General features: G+C 39.0%; 1 protein-coding gene across 2 annotated transcripts in view; it reads left to right on the top strand.

Moving 5' to 3' along the window:
* Positions 1-27,780, top strand: part of PARN (poly(A)-specific ribonuclease) — a 160,807-nt gene that overhangs the window by 103,958 nt on the left and 29,069 nt on the right. For both annotated transcript variants that reach the window (XM_026650747.1, XM_026650748.1), the window contains one exon: positions 13,226-13,415. In XM_026650747.1, coding sequence (XP_026506532.1) covers positions 13,226-13,415 — 190 coding nt within the window. The remainder of the gene's footprint in view (positions 1-13,225; positions 13,416-27,780) is intronic.

Here is a 27,780-nt window from a genome sequence, read left to right as displayed (position 1 = left end):
GATTTGTTGCATGGCACCTAGCAGTGGGTGCGTCTGTCTACACCTAAAAATAAACTGGTTTAGTGGATCCCAGACAACCCGGAGATCCTACTCAGTCCAGTTTTCTGGTTTCTAGAGACCTACAGAGCTGCCAAGGAAGAAACCCCAGGTTTCAAAGAAAGAGACCACAAACTACATCTGATTGAGCCACTCAACCACCCCCATTGTCAAAACGTGCATTTTGACAGTCTGGTTGAGGCCCAGAACAACCGTGCTTCTCTCATCTCCAGCTGCACCAGTTTACCCACCTCCCTCTCTTTCAGGACCATCTCTCCTGCTTTCTGTCTGCATGCGAGCAGATTATATCCAACAAATGGGTACTGGAGTTTATAAGATTGAGTTACTCCATTCATTTTACCTCCCTTCTCCTATCCCACTTCCCTGCCCCTCTTCAGAGACCTGTCTCATGAACATTGGTTGAGATAGTAAATCACCTCCCTTCTACACTTAGGAGCTATAGAGCCAGTTCCGGCTCAGCACAGGGGGAAGGGATTTTACTCCCCAAGTATTTTCTGGTCCTGAAGAAAAACAGAGGATGGAGAACTATTCTAGATTTAAGACTTCTAAACAACATTGTGAAAGCAGTATAATTGCACTGTTGGATACAGGAGATTGGTTTTCAGCCCTTAACCTTCAGGATGCGTATTTTCATATCGCAGTTTACCCATCTTGTGAAATTCTTTTGGTTTCTGGTTGACCAGGACCACTTCCAGTACTCCAGACTTCGACAAGAAATTATCCTTAATTTCTGGGACATATAGCAGGTGTACCTTTGTTGTGCATCATGCATAATGTCATGTAAAGTTATGTCTTTGCTGTTTCCAAGGGTGATTCAGAACAGTTCATATGCTGAACAAACAGTTTGGGAATTTAAAAAAAATCCGGGTTATCTAGGAGTTCTGTCAGAGTTCACTTGCTGGCTGAACAGCCTTCTATTCCTTAGTTGAAGGATTCTCAGTGTTCGCTCATCCCATGATGATAAGATTTATCAAGGTTGGGAAACCTTTTTTCCTCAGACTAAAAGAACACACCCCTGGGTGGGATCTAAACTTAGTACTGAAGTGTCTTATGAGATCTCCCTTTGAACTGATGGCTACCTTTTCTCTTCTTAATCTACCTGGTATCTGTCCCTTGTCAAGTACGAGACACTCTCAATTGGTGGAAGAACCCTTGCAAGGTCTGTGCAGGTCTCTCCTTTATCCACCATTTCCAGTCGTCACTTTAACGACAAGTGCATATTTGTTGGATTGGGGGCACATCTAGGAACACCCTCCTTTCAGGGCAGATGTTCTACCTTGAAAACAGCCAAAGAGTCGGGGAAATGGGGAACTTAAAGGCCAGGTCCTCCCTTGTGCAGTGTTTTTCAAGGACAAGACTTTGTTACACCTACATCCTAAATTTTTACCCAATGAGTCATCTGAATTTCACATTACCAACTCATCCATCTCTCATTTCCCCTCTCCCCCCAAAACCACATAAAACTAGGAAGGATACTGTCTTAGGCATCTTGGATATCAGTAAGGTGGTGGTTTCTAACTGGACAAAAACAAGCCATTTAGAAAGTCTTCCAGACTGTTCATTTCAATTGCTAACAGATCCAAAGGGTCTGCAGTCTCCATCCAGAGACTCTGCAGGTGGATTTCTGGGTGTATTATTTCCTGCTATGAATCTATCAATATGCAACCTTATTCTAAGTTGTTAACCATTCTACAAGCTCTCTTTGTACTTCTGTGGCATTGCCAAACAGGTTCCCATTGTGGAAGTTTGCAAGGCTGCAACTTGGACTTCAGTAATATCTTTTCCAAACATTTTGGTGGTCCATTCTTTTGATCAGATGCTGCCCTTAGGAATACAGTGTTGTCTTCAGTCGTGGACTCTGTTCCAAATCTCCTCCCTCTAAATGAGGGTACTGCTCAGAAGTGGAGCACCTCTAGGGAGAACACTCAAAGAAGGAGAGGTTACTCACCTTGTGCAGTAACTGGATTTGTTCAAGGTGTGTGCTCTACTACCTGCCCTTCTTTCTCTCTGCTTCAGAGTTTCCGCTGCGGGATTTTGTGGTGGAGAAGAAATTGAGTGCAGTTCACTTGTGCAGCTCTATATAGCCTGGTGCAGGGCCAGGAACCTTAAACTGCTCCTTTGTCAAAATGTAGATTCCCCCCCCCACACACACACACCCTCTCTCTGGCCAAAGAGTGGCCATTTAATTAGGTGATGGTTGGTTTGATCTCATTGACACCTGTCTGAGGCGTTGGCAAGCCTTTTGTCTATGGGGAACGTGTTTGTGACTGCCCTCCAGAACATGTTGGAACATGCCTTGTTGTTTATACAGTGGAATCTTATGTCTTTACATACAATGTTGCCATACAACGGCACAATAATCAGCAAAACATTAGTTTTCAAATGATACATTACACGGTATGCTTTGTACAAAATTTAACATAGTCTTGTAAAAGCGGTGAGCGTAGGGGTACAGACTCTTAAATCAGAAGTTTCCACACCCCAGTTCACACTCTTCTTAGGGGAGTTAGAGGAGTTGCCCCAGGACCTGGAGCACTCCCGATTGGTCTTATGAGTCCTCTTCTTTGGCATTGATAATGGAGAACGACTCCTGCACCTCTTCAGAGCGGTCCCTGCCCTAGAATGGGAGGTGGCACCACTCTCCAAACCCGAGGGCAATCTACAGCCTGAAGAACTCCTTGGTACCAGGTCAGGCCTCATGGCCTGCTCGTGCAGGTGCTGCTTAAGGCAAAGGTCCTACACCACCTGAGGCTTTCTCTTACAATCTGCAGGTTGAACAGCACTACTTAAGGTGGGTTTGCCAAGGCAGAGCAAGCAACACGTGTGGGGTCACTGTTAGGAATTGCCACTCCACATGAAGGGCAATGCTTGAACCCTGGTGAGGGCATCACCAGGAAATACTACTACTATACTATATATTGTAACCTTTAACTAACAGTACTAATTAACTATTAACTATGTAACAAAATAGAAATAAAAGCTAGGCTGAGATCAATTGTGAGGTTATAAAAAAACTGCACAGAGCTCCAACTCTAGCCGATGAGGGGTGAGAAGGAACTGAGAAGGGGTCGGGGCGACACCACCTCATATCACTAGGGGAAGGGCTACAGGCACAAGGCCTGAGCGTCACCCCTCTACGTGTACTGCTAAGAAAAGGCTCTGGTGCACGCACACACCTATTTGGAAATACACGTCTGCCTGTACTTGAAAAAACATATTTAATTTTTTTTAATGAAAGTTACCTTTTTAAAAAATAATGCAGCTGGCCATAATATTTAAAATCAATGAAGATTTGTTACAGCTTTAGTCTTTTTTGTGGGCCAGTTCTTATACAGTAGTAGAACTAATGCTAAAAGAGTCTCACCACCTAATAATATGGATTTGTGATACCATGGTTAAGATTGCTTTCCCAATTGCTGAATTGAGATCAATAGTAAACCATTCTAGAGCATAAACTCTTTGGGACCAGGAATGTTTCTTGAGTACGTTTCTGGTGCTACAGATACTACGTAAACACTTCCATTAAAAAAAAAATTCAACTTTTAGAGGGACCACTGTGTACAGTAATGGTTTCTAGCACAGTTAGGCTTTTTCTTCTGTACACAAGTCAGAGAATGTTGCTAGGAGAAATTGTATTTATGCATATTTAACAGACTTATTACCAATCTCTTCACTACAAATCAAACTAAGCTTTTCTCCTTATGATATTTTAGGATAATCATTCTTTAGAAAACAATGTAAAAGTTGTAATGCCTCCCGCTTGGTATGATTTTTAGTTGGAATTCTGTAGGATCTTATTAACCATGGTATTCATATCTGCTTTGAGTGTGAGGTGCGAAATCCATGATCCATTTCACCAGGCAACTTCCGTAGTCATCCTTTCTCCTTTCTATTGAGGGGAGGTAAGTGTTTCATGGATTTCCACTGTATCTTTTCTCTGGCATTTCCACCTTGTTCTGCCATTCATTTTCAGCCATTTTCATTCCTCATGAATAATCTGAGTGCCAAAAGCTTAAAAACACTTTTCAAGAAAGTTGGGACACAACCAGATTCTTTACTAAAATACAAATAAATCTGCTGCCTTCTCTTCATCCACTGATTTTGTAATTCTGTCAAAAGCAGTCAAGTTTAGAAAGATTTATTCATTATAAATCCACACCGTTTATTTACATTTCTCGTATCCACCATTTTTAAAATGCATTCTATTTCAGCTGACTAGAGAAATGATTTCAGGAGAGATCTTAACCTGAAGGAAGGAAATCTTTGTAAGTGATGCTCTTATGTGATGCAAGACCTAATGTAATTATCTCCGCTTGTACTTTTTCATATCACTAATGGCTTTTTTGTCTATGTAGACCACAAATCAGAAGTTAAATATTCGTCTCCATCCTGAATATGTCCTTAAATGTGGGATCTCTTATTTTATGCTAGGTTGTGCTACTAGCTCCACCTATTAAAGTCGTCTGACACTTCCTATTTTAAGACCCTATTTTCAATGGCTTAAAACCTTGTGCTAGACTTCAGATGAGCCATTTCCAAGAATGAAGTTAGGGAAAAATATATGTCGTCCATTTTTTTTGTGACCTTTTCTTTGGGAACGCTAGAGCTTCTCAGACTTTGAACCAGGTGCTTAGAAATTGGCAGGTTGTGGAGTTTGTCAGGGATGTGCTTTTTGCGATCACTGAAAATCCACCCAAATTTTGCGGAGTTATAACCTTTGAAAAATTGCAGTTCACACATGCTGAGTAGACACTTGCTAGAGCTTAGCAGCTAAAAGATTCTGCCCCAGTGAGAATGTTCAAGCTTCTCACAGCTCCTAGTGCTGACCAGACTGTAGGGATAGCACATGCATAGAGCAACTGAACAGGCTTTCACCAGGCTACAAGATTTCAGAAGGCCTTTTCCTGTAATGGCTGCTCTAGGCCAGGATGGGGCCAACCACCAGAACACCGAGCAGAAAGTCCATCTCTCCTGTACTCTCAGCAACCCTTTTGCTGAAACCTAGGCAGCATGGAGAGGAAAGAAGTCTGGTTCTAATGCAGAGGGGATTATGCCAGACTGGGGGAATAGTAGGAGTAGATTGAGGAAAGGAGTCTGAGCCTGGGACTGAAGGTGGGAGTGGGCAAGGGACTGGGTAGGCAAGGAGACTGGGAGTAAGGGGGTTGAGGGAAGTCTGATACTGGAGGCATAGGGGGAGACTAGGAGTTAGTTGGCTGCTGGGAGCACACTGAGATTGGGTGAGGAAAGTGGAGACTGAAATAGGCTGGACAAGGAGAAAAGAACCAGTGTGGAAAACCGTTGGGAGATAATGGGCAAGATGGGGAGCACAGACAGATCTGACAAGAACTGGATATGGGGGAGGAATTGGGACTGTCTGCGCAAAAAGACTGGGATGAGGAGCCAGGGCAGGGGAATCAGGTATACTGAGATTGTCTGAGGAGTCTAAGGGTATATCTACACAGCAAAGAAAAACCCTTGGCTGGCCCATGCCAGCCAACTTGGGCTCAGGGGACTTGGGCTACGGGGCTGTTTCATTGCAGTGTAGACTAATGGGCTTATGATGGCGCCTGAGTTCTGGGCCCTCCCACCCCACAGGTCCTAGAGCCTGGGCCCCAGCTTGAGCCAAGACATCTACATAGCAACAATGCTTGAGCCCGATGAGCCCCAGTCTGCTAGCATGGGCCAGCCACAGGTGTCTAGTTGCTGTGTTGACATACCCTGAGGGAGACTGGGAGACAGTGTGGGGAGAGGATACAGATTGGATGAGAAAGTAGGAGGAAATGGTACCGACTGTGTGTGGAGAGATGAGATTGAGAGTTGATGAGGGAGACTGGAACTTGGATAGCAAGCCCAATCCGGGAGAGTAGGATTGGCTAGGCAAAAAGACTGGTACAAGAATAAGAAGCATGAGTGGAGAGTAGGACTGGATAGGCAAGGAGAATGGGGCTGGGACAAGGAGCTAGATTTGGAGAAGAGACAGAACTAGAACAGGGATGTGTTGGAGCAGAAGTTTTGGGGAAACGGGCAGAAGAATATATGCCCAGTAAGAAACACCTCTCCAGAGCTTGGAACGGAAACCAAAATTCATGTCACTGTTCCTCTGTTGTCAACAAGTCTCTCTGTATCTTATTTGGTCCACAAAGAGCATGACAACCTTCTATTGCTATCATTTACTCCATTAACTCAATTGGCAGAGGTCTGTGTGGTGGATCTAAAGGTTCCAACCCTACTGATGCATGTTAGTGTCAGTATGTCATATGAAGGAATTTGTTTTTCAATTAAAAAATAATAATTAAATTGCACAAACACACATAAAAGAATACTATTCAGGTTGCATAATCAAGCACTCAGAAGTTAGGAAATGCCAGAATTCAGGCGGTCGGCGCAATCTTAATTTGTGTGTGTGTGTGTGTGTGTGTGTGTGTGTGTGTGTGTGTGTTTGTTAGGCTATGTCTACATTAGCATTTTTGTCGGTAAAATTTTGTAAGTCGGCGTGTGAAAAAAACACTCCCCTGATCGTCATAAGTTTCACCCACAAAAGTGCCAGTGTGGACAGCGCTATGCTGTTGGGGGTGGTTTAATTATGCCAACGGGAGAGCTCTCTTCCTTCAACATAGAGCAGCTACACAGGAGACCTTACAGCGGCGCAGCTGCAGCGGTACACCTGTGCTGCTGTAAGGTCTGTTGTGTAGACATAGCCTTAATTACAAGTTCGCAGCTAATTTTTTCCAAAGGACCCCTTTCTCATTCAGTGCACAGACTGTCTCTGCTTGAGATAAATCAGTGTTGTGTAGTGAAAGAAATTGGTGTCTGCAAGACTCTCCTGCCTTATGGGTTGCAGAAATTGAATGAGATGGGGGGGGATGGGGGGGGTTTGTAGGAAGAGAAAGAATGGTCTCATTGCTAAGGCAGTTGAAAGCTGTCATGTAGAATTGGATTCTATCCTTTCCTCTGCCAAAGAGTTCCTGTGTGATGCTGGGCAAGCCACTTAAACCAAGCTTTTCACAGGTGGTCACTAATTTGGGTTCCTCATTTTCTTGGTGCCCAGCTCAAAACTGTGGGTCCTGATTTTCAGTAGGGCTGAGCACTCACACCTGCAGCTGAAGTCAGTGGGATATATAATGCAAAGTACCGTATATACTTGTTCATAAGCCGAATATTTTTGGTAAAAGTGACGCATCAAAAAGTGGGGGTCGTCTTATAAATGGGTCTACACTAAAATTTGATGATTTTAAACTCTATGGAATCATTGAATTGAATATCTAATACATTGTCGTTTTGTTTACCTGGAGCGTTTGCAGGCCTGGAGCCCCTCAGCTCCCTGTAGCCGCGGTTCGTCGTTCCCAGCCAATGGGAGCTGCGGGAAGTGGTGCCACTTCCCGCAGCTCCCATTGGCTGGGAACGGCAAATCGCAGACACTGGGAGCTAAGGGGATCCATGCCTGCAGACTCTCCAAGTAAACAGAACGTCCCAACCCGCCAGCGGCTTACCGTGACAGGCTGGGAGCCAAAGTTTGCCCACCCATTTATTGATGTGAATACTGCAGCCTTTTAAAGTTGCAAAGGCTTTGTTTAGTGGACTAGATTGACTTGAAAGGAATACTAAAAGGGCAGTGATGCAGATCTGCAGGATATTTGACCCATGCATTTCACAAAATGCTATGCCTTATGAGCCAATCAGAAAAATACAATGAACGATAGTACTATAGCACTGGTGTCAGTCCGCTACTGTGTAATTTGATCTCTTCATGCGTTTCTACTAGTGAACCTCATAAGTCTCGAGCCAATATGAAAATATAATGTGCAGAATCCATGGAATCTCTAATAAAATTGAAATAGCCTGTTCTCCCCACATACATTCCAGTCTACAGGGCTTTGAAATAAAGAACAATAATAATTTGACAGTGATAAAGCAGGTAACATTCCTATATAAAGTCTTACAAAATCTATAACTACAATAATAATAATAATAATCTATTTTCATACTAGTATTTAAAATGAACGGTGAAATCAAAAGAAAAAGGTTTGCTTATCACGTAGCGTTCAAACTTAAAGTTGTTGAATATGCAGAAGCAAACAATAATTGTGCCCCCGCTTGTGAATTCTGTATCAATGAGAAGCTCGTGAATTCTGTATCAATGAGAAGCAAGTAAAAGAATGGCGAAAAAATAAAACAACACTAAAAGACATGCCAAGAAGCAAGAAAAAATGTCCGACGAGGTGCGCTTCATTTCCTGAGCTGGAGAAAGATCTCAATAATTGGGTTGTTGAATGTCGACAACATGGGTACATTGTCCCTAGAACTGGAATTCGTCTGCATGCTCTGCAAATGTCGAAAGACGACAAATACAAGTCAGTAAAGCCGTCAATGTTTGTCGCATCAGCGGGTTGGTGTACTCGCTTCGTGAACTGTCATGGTCTCTGTCAGCGAACAAAGATGGCGCAAAAGCTGCTGAGAGATCTGGAAGAAAAAATCAAATCTTTCCAAAAGTTTGTTATAAAATATCGAAAGGAATATGCATTTGAACTGTCACAAATAGGAAATGTGGACGAAACACCGATGACATTTGATCTCCTGAGTAACAGAACGGTAAGCGGTGTTGGTGAAAAAATAGTTTTAATTAAAACCACTGGCCATGAAAAAATGCATTTTATGGTGGGTTTTGGCAAATGGATCAAAGCTCCCTTCTGTTATTTTTAAAAGAAAAACCTTGCCTAAAAACATGAAATTTCCTGCTGGTGTCATCGTATGTGCACACGAAAAGGGATGGATGGATGAAAGTGGGACTATGGAATGGCTGGAAAAAGTGTGGAATAAGAGACCAGGAGCACTTTTCAAGAAACCTGCTATGCGCGTTAGGGACATGTTCGGGGCACAGAAGACGGATGAGGTGAAAAATGTGGCCAAAAATATGAAAACTACTTTGGCTGTAATACCTGGAGGCTTAACTTCAGTTCTACAACCGCCTGATGTCTGCCTGAACAAACCCTTTAAAGACAGGCTACGCAAAATGTGGTCTGAATGGATGTGCTCAGGCATGGCGAAGTTGACAAAAGGCGGGAATCTTACGAAGCCCAAAATCAATCTAGTCACCCAGTGGATCAAGGACACGTGGGTGTCCATTCCCTCAGAAATGATAGAGCATTTCCTAAATGATTTTTCTATCAGCAATGCACTCGACGGGTCAGAAGATGATGCCATATTTAATGATGACACAACAGAGGCTGATGATGAGAAGGAATCTGAGTCTGAAGATGACACTGCCGACATCTACGATGACAATGCAGGTGCAGCTGTGACTGAAGCAGAGTTTAATGAACTGTTTGGTGAATCAGAGACTGATTCAGACTTTGAAGGATTTTAAAACTTTTTAAAATCTTATATTGTTCTAAGTTACTGGTTTTAAATATCCATTTACTGATTTTAAATATTGACTGTAATTTTGAAGATGAATACATATTTGTTCAGTTGTTATAACAACAACAGGTTTTTCATTAGATTACATTAAAATAATTCTAGCAAAACTTTTGAGTGTTTCTTGTGACGCCAGCTTTTAAAATATAGCAGGGGTTGGCAAACTTTGGCTCCCGGCCCGTCAGGGTAAGCCGCTGGCGGTTCAGGATATTTTGTTTACTTGGAGCGTCTGCAGGCACAGAGCCCCTCAGCTCCCAGTGGCGCCACTTGCCGCAGCTCCCATTGGCTGGGAACGGCAAACCGTGGCCAGTGGGAGCTGAGGGGCTCCATGCCTCTGAACGCTCCAGGTAAACAAAACATCCAGGCCCGCTAGCTGTTTACCCTAGCGGGCCAGGAGCCAAAGTTTGCCAACCCCTGAAATATAGGGTCAGCTTATGAAAGGATCATACAGTTTTTGCTATTTTTACCTGTCCATCTTGGGGGGTTGGCTTATAAATGAACGGGCTAATGAACGAGTGTATACGGTACTCTGATTTTTCAAATTGGGCACACAAAATTTGTGGCTTCTTTTGACCTTACTCTTTCTCTGCCTCAGATCTCCATCTGTAAAATGAAGATCTCATCACCCTTCACCTTACAGGGATTTTGTGCAAATAGCTTGAAAGGACTTGGATACTATAGTGATGAGTGCAATAGAAAGCCCATGAGGAAATTAATTAATCCCTTGTTCAGAACAAGGGTTGAAAAGTGTGCAGTAAATAAGTCCTAAAGCTACACATTGCTCAATGAGGATAAAACAAAATATTGAATAGTTGCTCATTAGTTGAACGGCGTCCATCCTGTGCAGTGAATGAGTCTGGGGTTTTGTGGAAAAAATAGCATGTGATCATGTAATTAAAGACAGCATCATAATACATACATACAAGGGGCCAAATTAAGGTTCCCCCAGTAACCTTTATTCTGCAATTTCCTAACTTTTCAGTGCTTGATTTTTCCAACTTTAATCTTCTTTTAATGTAGCTCTTTGTGTGTAATAAAAAAACTACACATAGTTTATATCTACACATTTAATTTGTATATTTAGCTGTGGGACCACTTTATATACTTCATATGCTCAATATTGTCAGTGGCTGTCTGGCATGATTTCAGTTTTGTACAAGGGCAATGACTTGGTGAAAGAAAATCTTTGTGTTTGTGCACATTCCTTTTCGATCACTCAGCCTCAGTGAGTCTGTTTAATAATCTGCCTAGTAACTGGGGGTGATGCTGTGCTAGAAATATTCTTCATAACAGTGTTATGTTTGCAATTACAGTTTGTTTTTTGGGTTTTTTTTTTTAAATAATCATTTAGTGGATCTAGTTTGGTGTATAACTTAACTTAGCTGCTTGCTTTTGGTATCCTAAACCAGACTTTCTAACTCAGACGTAGAAAGGGAGAGGACAGCTTTTTCAACTAACAAAATAATGCAAACCTTTTTTTAATGAGCTCACTGTGTTATAGGGAGATTCAGCTTCTGGAAACACATGCCATTAGGCAGGAGATGCAAAATGTAGCATGTTGGTGCTATTGTGGCATGAAGAGTGCTATTCTAAAAGCTTTGTTGCTAATATAGCTGCAAATTGAGTTAAAGAACCACCCTTCTTTACCAGTCATTGCTGAAAGCCATACAAGAAAGTTTCAGCTGTGTGTTGCTTCTTAAAACTTTGTATATACTAATCTCAACTCCTCAATGCATAAAGCGGTAGGTCATTCAGTATATAAAATTTTTGAATGTGCTGCCATAAAACACAGGGCTTCAAAGAGAGCAGATTCCTCCACTTGGTTAAGTAACATTAACTCTATGTGAAATTATTTTTTTTTAAAAAAGGCATCAAATTTTTATTACTTTGCTCCTTGTGGATTTTTCCTCAGTTGTATTAAACGTATTTTTTGGGATGAGAAAGTGTGGGGAGAGTTCAATACCATTCTTGAAGTTCTTCCATTTTTGGCCATGTTTAAATCATATTTAAAGGGTTAAAACTACTTCTCTGGGCAATAAATAATTTTAACTTCTAAGGACACAGATCCTGAAGCTTTGTTGTTAATAGAAAATTTTAATGTGTGTGGATGTACTGTATATGTTTAATGCCTTTGCTACAAAAATCCTATACAATTTCCCCATTAATCAGAAATTAAATAAGACGTGACTATTCCTGGAGTCTATAACGTGCTTTAGTTCAGCTGTCTATGCTTGTAATAAAAGGTTTATGCTCCTTCAGCAACACTAATATATGCCACCTGTGGCTCATGGGTTATTAATTACATATAACTTGTAAATATTTAATCTATTGGATACAAACATCAGTCCTAAAAGAAAAATAAATTCCATCATCATTGATATTGCTTCCCAGCCTATATGGAACTGTGAGATTAAGGCATGCCAGTTTAAATACATGGGATAGCAGTAATGTAAAATGTTAAGTGAGGAGCAACTTGGCTCCTGCAAAGGACTGAAAAAGCAATAATAAACTTCAGCATTTTGTGTCTAACTTCACTAAATTAGAATAACACAAAGTGTGTGAATAATTTATAAACTGTTTGTAAAACTTTAGTGTTACTGATCACCCTACAGTACTTTCTTTCAAACGGTTAAACTGGAAACAGCAGAGGACACCAGCTGACAGCCAATTCATTTTGCTGATTCATCCATTATAGCGATGGCTTCAAGCCAGAACTGGGCTTGCAGATTAAAGGCTGACAACTGTAAAACTGCTGGAACTTGAAGGAATGTTGGTAAATTGTTGCTGTGCGAAGACAGGCAATGAAAGTGGGGTGTTTTTTTAAGTGATCCTAGTTCTGCATGTGTTGAGAGAAATCACTCCACCATAAATTAGCAGTAGTGTTTCAGTGAAATGGAGTCCTAACAGTAGAGGGCTACAATAATGGGAGTAACTGGGTGCTAATTAATAGACTGCTTGCCTCTTTAATGAATATTTAGCATAAGAGAAAATGCAACTCAACTAAAGCTGTGTTGTGCAGGAATCAGAACTAGGTTTCGTCTAAGGTTTTGTAAATGTAGTCTTTTCTTGGCAAACTTGCAAAATAAACCTGTTGGGTTAAGTAATGAGACTTAAAGGAAAAATTCCAGGAAGGCTTTTCTGCCAATGAGCAGTCTGGAAGGGATAATGACAGAAGATTTGATGGTTTCTCATTTTTTAAAAAAATCTTCAAACCAATGAACCCTTTTTGTGAGGCTCATTTTTGTGAGCAGTGCTAACAGTACAAATATTTTATCGTGCAACAGTGTGAATTAAGAGGGTACAAAACAACTTGTTTCCTTCACCAGAGGAGGATAAATGTGAATGTAGCATGTCCCACAGTACTTGGTATGGGTAAATGTAGGCTATTGTATCCATGAGTGTCATATTTAAACTTCCATCTCCTGGGAGTAAGGAGGGAAATCTCCACTCCTGCAAACTAATTTCCTTGTCCTAGATAGATGACGGCAAAATGTGGGCACCCTTACTTGGAAGTTCTCCTTTACAGTTCCATAATAGATCTATTTCTTGTGCATCCTGCATTCCTGAAGTGTTTATCATAAAATTAACAGGATCTTATTGCATTTCCTTACCACTATCAGTTGAACTTTGAATTGTGTATATTCACAGATCAAGCTGTTCACTCCACCTTCTTAAAGTAAGTTATTTCAGGGGAGGGGAGGCTGTATTTAAAGGCTGTTCTATACATAATATCCAATGCTCTTCTTCCCCATAGCTGTAAACACCAGCAGGTATGCTGAAAGTTATAGGATCCAGACCTATGCAGAATATGTTGAGAAAAAACATGAAGAGAAACAAGCAAAAAGAAAGTGGACAGAAGATAGTTGGAAGGAGATGGAGAGAAAGCGGTTAAAAACGCAATACACACCATACATTCCCCAGAGTCGGTACTACTGTGTTAACAGGTGAGAACTTTTCATAAGTAAAAATAATAATAATAAAACACATGGAAAGAAAACAACTTATCCTTAATTTCAGCAACTCTGGATGACTTCTCTTAGGATTTGGAAACTGAGGGCTAATCTACAATGGCAACATTAAAGCGCTGCCATGGCAGCGCTTTAGCATGGCTTGTGTAGTCGTTGCAGAGCGCTGGAAGAGAGCTCTCCCAGCGCTCTAAAAAACCCACCTCCACGAGGGGCGTAGCTACCGGCACTGGGAGCGCGGCTCTCAGCACTGGTGCACTGTCTACACTGGCGTTTTACAGCGCTGAAACTTGTCCTCGGGGAGTGTTTTTTTCACCCCTAAGCGAGAAATTGCAGCGCTGTAAAGTGCCAGTGTAGACAAGCCCTGAGCTGCTCCCTCTCATACTGCTATCAGTGTCTTCTGGCTGACTTTCCAAGGTGCTAGCACAGGGTAATACATACTCTCTCATTCCCTGGGAAACAGCCAACTGAACAATCATAATGAAAATTCCTTCTGTGTATCTAAAAGTGGGGAGGAAGAATGGAAAGAATTCTTTATGTGACTACCTTGATTAACCACCTATTTTTTAGGTTAGACTTTGTTTGAGTCTCTAGTGAAAATTAATTGGTTGCCATGAATTTTTGCCCTCATTAATGATCCATTGGACTGAGTCAGTTATAATCCTGGCGCAGTAAATTGCTGTCTGACTTGCGTTTGTTTGTTTGCTTTGTCTTGTCTGCTTAGAGTGAGCTTTTCAGACAAGGGGATCTCACTGAGCACTGTCTAGTGCAATTCTGAGGTCTCTAAGTGTTACTGTAATTCATATCATCTCTGATTTGTCCTTGAAAGTCTCTGCTGCACTGTTTCATAGATTCCTTCTTAAATTTATAAAAAGCTCAAGGGAGCTGCAGGCCTGACGTTTTTACTGGATGAGAGGAGGTACAAATAGGGAGCAAAACTGATCCTAAACTGCTGGGCTTTTTCTGCTTCCTTCTCCTTTTGTATGAATAATGTGGCGATCTGTAGCTTCCACGCCCCCTCCTCCTGTGAATGTGTTGGATTTTGCAGTACAGAAAACTGGCTTCTCTCTCACAGTAAGAACATCCATAAAAACAGGTTTTATGCTTACACTGTAGATGAGTGTTTATATTTAATATGAACAAAACAGGTGTTTTGGCTGCTTGTCACATTTTGATGCATGTCAGACTTGGAGTTTAAAAGTTTGTGAGGAATCTTTAGGAGAGACGGAAGAGCACAAGTGATTCTTTGGGGAGGTAGGTTAGGAGTTAATCTAGGTTTTCCAAAAAAATTGTTTCATAGTTGGGTATTCAGTATGAGGGAGCATGAATAATGAGAAAGGCATGTTACATAATCTACTATAGGACTTCTAAAGATTCTGAAGCCTCAGTTACTTAATCTTTCTGTGAAATGAATTGATCTAGGAATAGAATTTATACAGTAAAATACACTGAATTGCTGTAATCCATTTTCATACAGTTTGAACTTCCTATAGGTTAGCATAGGTAATCTGGTAATATTGGAAGAGTTCTGAGGTATTTTGATACTGCTCTGTTCACTATGGTTTAGGACTGCATTATTACAGCTGGCCGTGCCTTCCCCCCCTCCCCCCCCATTGGTGCCATAATGACTGATTTACAGTATTTTTTGTGTTTTGATCTTTAAAGGGCAGACTGTATTGCATATTCTCTTGTTACCAAAATCCATGTCCCAAATTAAAGTCCAGTGGCCTGAATAGTTGACAATGGGCTAGCTAGCAAGGAAGACTACAGATGGGACTTCATTTCATAGGTACATGCATACATTCTTTTACAGTGCAAAATGGCACATTCACTTCACAATGTACGCTAAACACAACACATGGGAGTCACTGGTGGCTAATCTTTCTCCACATTTTATGATCTTCACACAGCTTTGATGCCATACCATGTCCCATCCAGTCAGACACATTGATCCACACTCCCTGTGGGTGCTTTCTGACACCAGTCACTGCAAAACTAGCTTTGGCAATCTTCCTCCACTCATCTGACCCACCCTACCCACATGTCCTGCAAATTCAAGTTTTCTTTATCTGGTCGTCTTAATACCAGGAATCACTCCAGTTAGGCTGTAAATTTGGGTGATTTCCTTCTCTTTAATCATGTGTGAGATATAACTAGTGTGCAGAAATTGCCTGTAGCATATCAGTTTGAAGGCCGAAAGTCTCTTAATGTCTTCTTTCCTTGCTATCCATGTCTCGTCTTTATAGCAAGATACTGAAGATGAGAGACTGCTGCAAGCAATTTCATTTTATATTTCATCCTCACTCATGACACCTTTACATTTAACAACAAATACTTTGTCCAAATGTAGGAACAGCCACGGGTACTAGGATGCCTCCCCAATACCTCCTCCAGTGTACCCCTTTTGGGTCTAAACCCAGCTTGTTCTTCAACCACAATATTAGATGCAATTCTCTTCAGGATAATGTCCGGTAGCATTTTGTTAGGGTATGTCAATAATGAGATTCTGCAGTAATTTCCATTAACAGCGGGGTCCCCTGTTTATATATAGGAACCATCAGGGACTGTGTCGATGGGCCCTCTTCCAAATTCTCAAGTCACATTGACAAGCTTATGGTATGCCTATTGAATATCTCTTCACCACTTTTAATTACAAATAGTTCTGCTTGTACATTATTCACTTCAAGGGCTTTATTACTTTTCAGTGTCTGCATTGCTTCATCAAGTTGTTCAATCATAGGAGGAGGTTCAGCAGGATAAGTCAAGCTTCTGACATAGATCTCTGCCTCACTTCCAACTTAAAATTCTTTTTGCTCATATTATGCAAGTATCAGTTATACTTACCATTTTCACCCAATAAGTGAGGTATTTTTCCTTCAGGGAAACTTTTTGAAAGAGTCTTGATATTTTGGTAGGCCTTTCTTGTGGCATTTGCCACAATAGTGTGATGCACTGTTGTCAAGCTAGATTTTTTGCCTCTTCAATCTTTCTCACATCACACAGAAGTGCTTGCTCTCTTGCTTGCCATTTGATTCATCTTGCTTTGTGCTCTTAGCTTCCTTCATTGATCACGCAACTTGATAATCTTCTCTGTGATCCAAGGCTGCTGCTTTAGGATCTGTTTCCCGAGGTATATGTAATAGAGCACTACATCTCCTATGCATCTGATCTATGTTACCCTTGTAGAGGATCAGCAGCTTGCAGCTTTTGTTCAGTCATCTTGAATTTAATTCTTTCACAGACTTTCAGTTTATCAACATTACAGTCGACTCTGAAGTCACTTGCTAGTTGTTTCTTGCTTCACAATTTGATCTTTATGGTGGCTATTACTAACTTATGATCAGATCTTATGTTAGCCTTCCTGAGGGATTGACTTTCCATCACAACAGAACATCACCTCATCGAGATCATGATGAAGTCTATTTGGTATTGAGTCTGAAAATCTGGCAGTGTCCAAGTCCATCACCATGATGGTTTGTGTTTGAAAAGGGTATTTAGTAATAGTAAGTCATTTACAGTTGCTTATTGCATGAGTTGCAGTCTTCTGCTGTTTGTCTTGCCATACCCAAAATTCCCAACACAGCTGCTCCATTCTGGGTAACTCTTGGGACCACTGCATGCATTGCGCTCACCTCGTACAATTAAGATGTCTCTGAGTTGAACAGATGCTAGCTCCTTCTCAGTGTCACTCTAGAATTTCTCAACCTTGTCATCAGTCGGAGTCACTAGTTGGGATGGGCTGCCAATCTAAAGGTCAACCTGTTGCTGATCCTTCATGAACTGATCAAGGTGAAATTGCTTTGGAGGCGGGATGGTAAAATAGGCCGTAATTCAATTTAAATAACTATTTTTAGTGTGGTGGTGAAGTTCTCACATTATTCCTTGAGGTGCATCCTCAGAGGTAAAAGTTTCTGTTGTGTGCGAGCTTGGCAAATTGGAGCTATGGTTTGATACTATGAGGTCTGACAGTGGAATGGTGTTAAATATAATTAGTTTAATCATCTTCTTATACTGGTGTTCCTGTGAGAACCTATAAATGTACATACTGGAGACTTGAACAGATCTTGACATTTCTAAGTGGACTGAAGGATTAAATGAAGCAGTCTTCTGGACCAAAGCTATTGATTTAAACCTTAACCATTGAGTACCAAGGCGAGAATAAATAAGCCTATATTCATTTTAAATTTTTAGTTTAAGGCAAAATGTCCAGCTTTCCAAAAAAACAAACATTAAACCTTCTTAATCCAGTTCACTTTCTCTGCCTACCTGCATTTGGAATTTGGGGGTAATGTACCATTGTAAGCAACAACATAGATTAATTTTTTGGTTAATATATTTTAATTGGTAGACATGAGAAGTGTCTACTCAAGACTTGATAATGGGAAAGTTACAATAGTAGGAAGAGTATATATTAAAAATCAAACTGTAAATCTGGTTGGTCATATCAAAAAGCCACTAATTCAGGTTTGTTAGAGAACTTGAGTGGTTAATTCCATTGAATTTAAAGTGTTTTTTTGTTTTTTGTATGTGATTTATCTTTCCTCAACTTCTAATCCTTCTGCAGGTATTAGAAGTATTATTTAGGTGCTGTTCGTGCTGCTATAATCAGTTATCAGCATTTCCATTATACATGCCAATTTTCATGGGTTTAGGACTAAGCCTAAAAAATTCAGTCCAGATTTAAACTTGGCAAGCAAGGTGTCAGCCCAGGATTCACTTTTACAACAATATTTTTTAAAAGTAGTTTTATGTTAGAGTTAGTTTAACAGGTTGATAATGCAAATATATTAACTTTTCCCATGCATGCCTGCTGTCTGCATGTGTTCACACTAAAATTAGCAGCTCGAGCAATACTTGAAAATTGACTACAATACATCATCAAAAGCAGCAACTTATTTCTGTAATACAGTTGTGCTAGTATCATAATGTTCTGTACTCTGGACTTGGATTTTGCCAAGACACTTCATATGAATTATCGATCCAGTTGTATAAAATATTAATTGAATTTAATATAGTTTGACATTCTTTAAAGTGGGACTGTTGTCTTATAATTGTTTTTATGGCTTATGACTTTAAGGATTGCAACTCTTAATGTGATACAAGAAAAAATTCAAAATAAGTCACCCTCTGTCCCACAAGCTCATCTCTTTTTACTTAAGTGTTGTAGAAATTGACGTGAAGTCTTGTGCTTGAGTTTGCATTCTAAAGCCAATCTGTAAATCTAAAGTCATGCATTAACACCCATTAATACTAATGGTACTTACACAGTGAAAGCTGTCTGTATTGCAAATACACCCTTCTACGTAATGTTGTATCACTGCAAGGAGTCAAGTTAAAAGGATGTGGTGGATTTAAAAAACGATACTTCTCTCTGGAAAAATTGCTTTCTGTTAATACAAAGATAAGTGAAAGATGGGAGAAAAAGCTCTTCTTTCAGTTTTACTTGGTGCATTTGACAGCGTTAACTGTTTATCACTAAATCACTTTCCCTTGTTTCAGTGCCATTGTTTAGATTCTGAGCTCCAGGAGGAGGGATTATGTCCTATTGTGCTTTGCACAGCGCAAAGCACACTGTCTGTGCTTAACAAATAATAAATTGCCAGTTGATGTTCATGTTAAATGCACCATTTCAGGTCTTTTCCTTTGCAAAATATTGCTAAACCATACCATACAAATTGAGAAGTAGACTAAAATTTTATACGAAAAGATAATCTTGCTCTATTTGTAACTTTAATTTTTTTGGGTTTATTTCCCAGGTCGTTTGCCTAGAATGAATAAAAAATGGGATTAATGGCAACAATTATTTCTATTAGTTTAAAAAACCAAAAAGGTGCCATACCAAGAGCAGGAAGGATGTATTTTTGACTATATGGCTTCTTTTCTACAACAGCAATACTGCTTAAACTAAAATGTTCAAACTATAATGCCAGTAAAGCACTTTATCTTAGTTCTGGTCCACATAAACAGTAGCCAAGAAGTTAGGGATATGTATTTAGCCACGCTCCAAACATAAAATAGTCAGTTGTAATGCAAGGAAAGTAAAGCAGCATGTGCCCTGCAAAACTGAAAAGTTGGATCTCTTGTTGTCCATCTGCCCTGTCCCTTGGAAAGTAATTGCGGCAGCCAACAGTGAGTAAACTTTTGCAGTTCAGTAGCTGAAATGACATGGCAAAGGTGACATTTTTGTTCCTTTAATTCTCTGGCATTATAGAACTCTACAAATCCACCACATCCTGTTGATTAGCTTGAATAATTCTATTTGATTTCTGTTACTAGTCATACTGTTGGAATTTAACAGATATATACAGTGGCCCTAAATGTACTTAGTTTTGTGAATTGAGATCAGCGTAATTGACTAGAAGTTAACTTTAAACTCTTCATTTTGTATTGCTGCCACTTCCACCACTGGCACTCATCTGTTCAGCTTCTTTCAGAGCTGACAACACTGCTAGAGTGTGGATCAATACAAAGTGAAAGCTGGGAGAGGAGGGGGTTGCATTCACTCAAGAGACTGAGAATCTCACCCACCAAACACACTTTCATCAGCACTGATCTGGAAGCAATAGTGTGTTTCCAAAATTGCATCTTGCCAACTGGCAATGTGTGATAGGTTTTTTGTTTTTTTTTAAATTGGCTAGTGATTTTATAAGAAAAACATGAGAGAACCAAAAATGATTTACAATATATAAAGGAAAGGACATTTAAAAAAAATCCCTTTTAGATTGCTTCTGGCTATAAATCCCATTATCACCTAGATGACAGGTGTATATGTACATTTTGAAACAAACTGAGATTTTGGTGTTTTTTTGCATATACTTTATGCACGTTCTTATTCTAGGAGGCTGATGCTGTTTAGAACCTTTGTCGTTAAGCTTCTTAGCCTGAGAATTCAGCTCTGCCTCAAAATTCACTCTGAGCTGAAACGCTGCATGCAAGTTAGCAGTTCAAATTTAGTATGTTTATATTGTATGAGATTATGCACTGCATTTGTGCATAATAAGAACTAGCTAGGTTCAAGTGTCTTGTAGGATAAATATAATTGCCTACTATAATGGAACCTTAGGTCCTACATCAGGCACAAATATGTGAGAACCTTGTGCATGGGCAATGTTCTCAGCTGTATGTTAAACATAAAAGAATAGGTGTCGCCTGTTCTTCTCCGGGGAAGCTGCTGCTGTGAAGGTGCTTCCTAGCGTCCTTGCCTACAGTGGGCTGTGCCTGTGTGAGGTAAGCCAGGGGCACTTCCCAACCACAGTACAGTACTGTATATAATGCCTTTTGTCTGCGCCCAAAAAATTTCCTTGGAACCTAACCCCCCACATTTATATTAAATCTTATGGGAAAATTGGATTCGTTTAACATCATTTCACTTAAAGTTGCATTTTTCAGGAACATAACTACAACATTAAGTGAGGAGTTACTGTATTGAGAGAGGCACAACAAGCAAGGAAAGACAAGAAGATCTAGATGTCTGGGAAAGGAAAAAACTGTCCTCTGGTACAAAGGTTTGTCTCCCCTCCATCCCCCAAAAGTTGATAGTCACGAAAGAGAGTAACTCCCCCTCCACCAAACTAACTTTGAAGCCAGGTGGAGAAGTATTAATCACTAAGGGTGACCTGAAGGACCTCCTGTTAGAAATCAAAAAGATGAATAAGGAGATGAGGGATGAGTTATAGGCTTACATTAAAGATGTAAAAAATGAAATTAATGAGATTAATGGGAAAATATCAGATATGGAAACAGGATTAAACAAGCAATCAGACAGAATTACTAACCTAGAGGAAAGAACCCAAATAACTGTAAAAAGAGAAAAAGAAATAGAATTGAAGCTTGAGGACATGGAAAATGTTATTCTTGGGGTCTCTAAGGATTAAAGATATTCCAGAGGAGATTGAAGGGAGAAATCTGCTGGATGCATTGGCAATAAAGATCATATTTATATTGAGAGGGCTTAGAGTCCTTTCCCTATCCCCTCAGCAGGCTCCCAGACTAAGAGAGATGATTTTTCGTTTACCGTTCTATCAAGACAAGGATTAAAATACTGAGGGTAATGAGGGAGAGAGTTGAACCAGTGATTATTCCTAAACAGTCCATACAGATTTTCCCAGATCTGATAACCTCAATCCTTTGAAAGCAAAGAGAACTATACCTGATGACTGTACTACTTAGAACAATATAAGATATATGTGAGGGTTCCCATTTAGGCTGTTGTTTAAATAGAAGGACAGATGTGTCTATCTCAGATCCAAAAGAAGGGAAATAGGTGTTCATGGAACATGGGAATAGGTTAATGGGCTCAGAACAATCTGAATCGGTCCTTCAGGTCACTAAGAAATCACTGAGAATCAGTGAGATCAGAGACAACCAGAACTGGTCAAGAAGATACATCATCAAGACAACAGGACAGACATGAGAGAAGAGTCTGGATGCAGAAGAACAAGATTAGTAAATGGTAGGGCTGTCAAGCGATTAAAAAAATTGCAATTAATTGTGTGATTTTAAAAATGATTCGCGATTAATCGCACGATAAAAAAATTAGTCGCGTAATTAATCACGCTGTTAAACAATAATAGTATACCATTTTAAAAAATATTTTGGATGTTTTCTACATTTTCAAATATATTGATTTCAATTACAACACAGAATACAAAGTGTACAGTGCTCACTTTATATTTATTTTTTATTACAAATATTTTTACAGCTATTTTTTAATACAAAACAAAAGAAATAATATTTTTCAATTTCCCCATTACAAGTACTATAGGGCAATCTCTTTATCATGAAAGTTGAACTTACAAATGTAGAATTATGTGCAAAAAAACTGCATTCAAAAATAAAACAATGTAAAACTTTAGAGCCTACAAGTCCACTCACTCCTACTTCTTGTTCAGCCAATTGCTCAGACAAACACTGCTTTGGATCATTATCAAGCAGAACCCATCATAAGCATGGAAGCATGTCCTCTGGAATGATGGCCGAAGCATGAAGGGGCATATGAATGTTTTTAACATATCTGGCACATAAATACCTTGCAACGCTGGCTACAAAAGTGCCATGCGAACTTTCAGGTGACATATTAAATAAAAAGCGGGCAGCATTATCTCCCGTAAATGTAAAAAACTTGTTTGTCTTAGCAATTGGCTGAACAAGAAGTAGGACTGAGTGGGCTTATAGGCTCTAAAGTTTTATATTGTTTTGTTTTTGAGTGCAGTTACGTAACAAAAAAATCTACATTGATAAATTGCACTTTCACAATAGATTGCACTACAATACTTGTATGAAGCGAATTGAAAATTACTATTTCTTTATCACTTTTACAGTGCAAATATTTGTAATATAAATAATAATATAAAGTGAGCACTGTACACTTTGTATTCTAGGTTGTAAGCGAAATCAATATATTTGAAAATGTAGAAAAACATCCAAAAATATTTAATAAATTTCAATTATTATTCTGTTTAACAGTGCGGTTAAAACTGTGATTAATTGCGATTAATTTTTGAGTTAATTGCGTGAGTTAACTGAGATTAATCGATAGCCTTAGTAAATGGGCTAAGATATTACAATAAATTAATGGATCATATACGTATGTGGTTATAATGATAAAAGGATATAGATAAATGGAAGTTTGGCTGTATAGCATCCAGGATATTTTTCTCTGTGTGGATACAGTATATTTAATGGGTATAATATCGTTAATTTAATGTTGATTCATATTATAAACAAAGCTAATAATGAAATGGCAGGAGATACAAATCTCCCCTGTTGAAGTAAGTTTCACTTTAGAGTTATCACAAACATTCAGAAATGTATATTAATTGGAGAAGGGTCAACTGTGGTGGAAAATTTTAAGAATCCGTGAACTCGAAGATAATGGCTGATGTTATAAAGATGTTTAATAATATTAGATAAGGCTTGGTTTTCAGGAATACTTTAAACAAAACAACAGTTCAGCAGGGAATTAACATTCCCATGGAGGAAGTAAGGAGAGACGCGGCTCTTGCAGCTATAGGGGACCAGGCAACAATGAGGGACTGCATAGAGAGGGAGGGAAGCAGGGTGTAAGAGAATCATAGAATCACAGAAGTGTAGGCCTGGAGGGAACCTTAGTAGGTCATCTAGTCCAGTCCCCTGCACTCAAGGCAGGACTAGTAATAACTAAACCATTCCTGACAGGTGTTTAAGAACAGGTTAGACAAAAACTTCCAATGATGGAGATTACACAACTTCCCTAGGCAATTTGTTCCAGTGCTTGACTACCCTGACAGGAATTTTTTCCTAAGGTCCAGCCTAAACCGCCATTGCTGCAATTTTAAGCCCATTGCTTCTTGTCCTAGAACACAGACAAATGTAAAATATTGTGTTTTAATAAAAAGTATATTAGAGCTCAGAATTTAAAAGTTTACAGGAAACCAAACTCTGAATGAGGCTGGGTATAACAATATAGGAATTAGGAGAAAAACAATATTTGTGGGATACTGTCTGTATGATGGGAACGCCATTTAAAATTTCTTATTTAAAGAATAAATGCAATGTAATGAAAACCTGGCATTTGCCTGTTTGGTCTAACTACTTTTAACAAAAGGTAATGTTCTGGGTAAGAAGAGCAGACTTGGTACTCCTGGGAGAGTTTAATATTGTAATGACTGTTAATGCTAAATGATGAACAATCCAATAAAAAGGAAAAGGGAATTCTGCCACTGAAAAAGGATTTTTCTAGTCAAATTTATTTACAGGAAATACTTGAAAAAAATTATGATAAATGCCTGAATACGTCTTGGATACAGCTACCATATGTCTCTCCAAAGCAATCTAATAGAAGAGGAGTGGCAATATTCTTTGTTAAACATGTCTCTTTTATTGTTGAGCACAACTCAAACACATAGGGCAGATATATTTGAATTAAGGAGCCCTTGAAAGATAAACTTCTCACCTTAGCAAATTGATGGCTTCTAATCAAGCTTTATCCTTCTTTTTTTATTTTTTTTTTTTTTATTTTTAAGGGATTTAGGAAGTTTTATGGAAAAGGATATTACTCTGTGGCGGGAGGAGAAGGGGGAGATTTTAGTGAGGTGCTTAATACCACTTCTGGATCAATGCAATGTACATGGAGGGCGTACAGGATGAGTAAATGCAAATTTGTTCCATCACTTAAAAAATGAGGATCTGATGGATATCTGGTGGGAAATGAATCCAGTTATCAAGGATCATACACGTTCTCTACTTTTGGATCTCATTCCAGGATTGATATGATTTTTATTTCTAAGACTTTGGCTAATTTGGTCAAAAAAGATAATCTGGGTGTTTATAACACAGTCTGATTATTCCCCTGTATATATTAGATTAAAAGATTGAGACTCATTGGAAAAACAAAGAGCCTGGTTGTTGAATAGAGCTTTGTTGTATGACTGCATTAGAATTCAAAAGCTGGAAGAAAATGTCCAGAAATATCTAGAAGAAAATTATAAGGAAGGGCTCAATGAAAGTGTTCTCTGGGGTGCTGGAAAGGCAGTAATGAGGGAGGATCATTATAATAAAGCATCATATTTCAAAAATGAGAATTCTTGAAGAGAGTTTGGTTAAAGAACGTTCTGTTTGTAAGATAGATGTAAATGTACAGGATTGAAAAGTGCATAAGAAAGTAAAAGGGAGGAGATGGAAATTTAACCTATTATAAACAGTAGGGCTGAGCAAACACTTAGATATATGAAATAAAAATATTATGAAAAGAGCAATAAAGCTGATATACATACATGTATACACACACACACGCATGCGCTTACGTGCACACGATTTTGATTGAAAGATATTTATAAGAAAACAGCCCAGATGAAAAGATGGGAGAGGGATTTGGACAAACCAATTGCTCTGGATGAGTGGGTCTCTATATTTGAAAGGGGGATATACATCTTCAATTTGTGTACCGCACAAAGAAATTTCTTTAAAGATTGCATTTGACTCCATGTGGAGATCAATCCTATTTTTGCTGGTAGGGTCCCCTGTCCCTGAGACTCTGTTGGAGCCTCAGGGACAGGGGAACATACTTGCACATGTGGTGATTTTGTCCAGAAATTAATAATTTCCTCCCAAAACTATTCAAAGAGATTAATGTTCTGACAAAATTCCAGCTTCCTAGAGATCCCCTCACCTGATCACTTAATGCTCCAGTAAAAAAAATTACACATTTTAAACAGAATGACAATTTTTTTTATTGTTAGCTAAACTTTATATTGCACATTATTGGAAAAGTAAGGCTCCTCCTATGAAATTATGGTATAGTAAAATGTCCTTTTAATAGAAAATCTTTCATACCAAGTACATAAACAAGAGCAGCACCAAAAAGAGAATAGTTATTTAGAAATTTGGTCGTCCTTTTTAGAGTACTCCGAGGAAGAAGGATCTTCAGCCACCAACCCAGAATCTTTAGCCAAATAATTAGAACATTAACCTGATCCTGAATAAGTAATGTATGATGTAGTATGTTAACATTTTGTTGTAACTTTGTCTTAATAAAAAGTTGAAAAAACAGAAAATGTTCTCATTTCTTTTACAATAACACTTCACCGGGATAGTGAAAGCAAGTTGCCTGTTACCAAGTCTTATTACAGGCTGTGCACTTTGGTCACTGCACTCTATGCTGTCTCTATGCTGCTTACCTGATGTTTCTTCCAGAAATATGCAGGCAGAAATTAGGTCCTAGAATTTTTAATTTTTCACTCTGTGCAGTCCAAAACTAGTAATAGTGTGCTGCAGCCGCACTCACATTCCTGTGTTGCTGCAGCAACTCTTTCCGTGCAGCTGTGTGGGAGGGTCATGATCCTGGTTTAAAACGTGTTTTGTGAAAAGACAACAGGTTCCCTTCTAAGATCCAGGTGCTTTGAGTATCCCTGTAAATTATGGGATCAGAATACATAACTATTCAATCTCTCTCATCCCTCCTTTTCCCCACACTTTCATTTCTTTTGTTCATTGGAACTAATATTTTTCCTCAGAAGTCGTATTTTTTTATGTACCGGTAGCTATTTTTTAGTAGAAGTCTTAAATCATGGTTGGGGTCTTAGTTTTCTGAATGCCTGAAACCTCTTGTCCTGCCTTCTCTTCTGTCACTTCAGTTTTAGTCTAATACTCAAAATCCAGATATACTATGATGTTGAGAGTAGATATATATGGTAAATAGTTCTCTTCTGCTTTTTTTGGCCGTCTGAATTTTTGTAGCTAAATAGCCTTCAAGTGTTTGTCAATGGTAGTCATGGTGTGACTTAATAAGATCTTGTAAGAGACCCCAAAGGAAGGCCTCTCCTCTCTGACTATTGAGAGGAGAATCCAGCTATTCATTCAGACCAGGCAGTGTGTGTGGCCCAGAAGTGGAAGTAAGAGCATGATGTTTAATCACATATTTCATATTTTAGTGCCTTTGGGTATCCGAATAGAAGACAGTCTCAATTAGAGAGAAGTTCTGCTGAATCCACTACAAAAAATATTTCATCTTGAAGCCAAAAAATACAACTAAACAGGAATTCATCTAAAGGATTGTTGGAGAGCCATATTTCCTTGTCATTAAGTACAAAAAAGCCATGTGATACCATGCTTTTTAACGAAGATGTTACATTTTGATTTATGTAAGCGTGTTTGTTTAGGAACTGGTGAATACTGCAGTGTGAGATGTCATTTTAAATTAACAGAAAACTTGAAGCTTCATAAGCATTAATTTAGTATAATCTTTAAAATGGTGGTTTAAAAAGCATTAAAATGTACTCCGTATTTTTTAAGCAAACATCTGATATTCAGATACACAGCAATTACATTACAGTAATTGTTCTTTGAGCTAGGTTACTTTAGTACTGCATTACTCATATTTGCTAACCTTGGTTTTATGTCCAAGCATTTTTGCTCTAATGGCAAATTACAGTGGAATTAAAAGGTGAAACTGTCTTGTGCAGTATAATTTCAATGCATTCTGAATAAAATGTGGTTATAATTATTCTCTTCAGACCTTGGTTTTTTAATCAAGTCTTGATAAATTTAGACTATACTATGGGTAAGTAGTTTATAGAGGAACAAGAGAAGGTGCAATTTTATTTTTATATATAGATTTTACATGCAGGAAATCTTTACTTTTTAAGACTTGATTTTAATTGTTGATGGGTTCATCTCTTGTACCCAACAAATATTCTTCAGATTACTTACAATCCAAAGGAGACATGAAAAAGTGAGCATGTAGAATGTTAATTTCATATGCATCTCAGAGCCATAACAAATAGATCAATTTTTCAGTGTCTACTGGTGTTGCCCTGAGACTGCTTTTGTAGCCGAGTCTGAAGATATGTTAAACCATTACAGTGTC

Source organism: Terrapene carolina, unplaced genomic scaffold, assembly GCF_002925995.2.
Source record: "Terrapene carolina triunguis isolate 2854851 unplaced genomic scaffold, T_m_triunguis-2.0 Scaffold93, whole genome shotgun sequence".
Lineage (NCBI taxonomy): Eukaryota > Metazoa > Chordata > Testudines > Emydidae > Terrapene > Terrapene triunguis.
The sequence above is the reverse complement of the archived record's forward strand: the minus strand, read 5'-3'. Positions and strand labels throughout refer to the sequence as shown.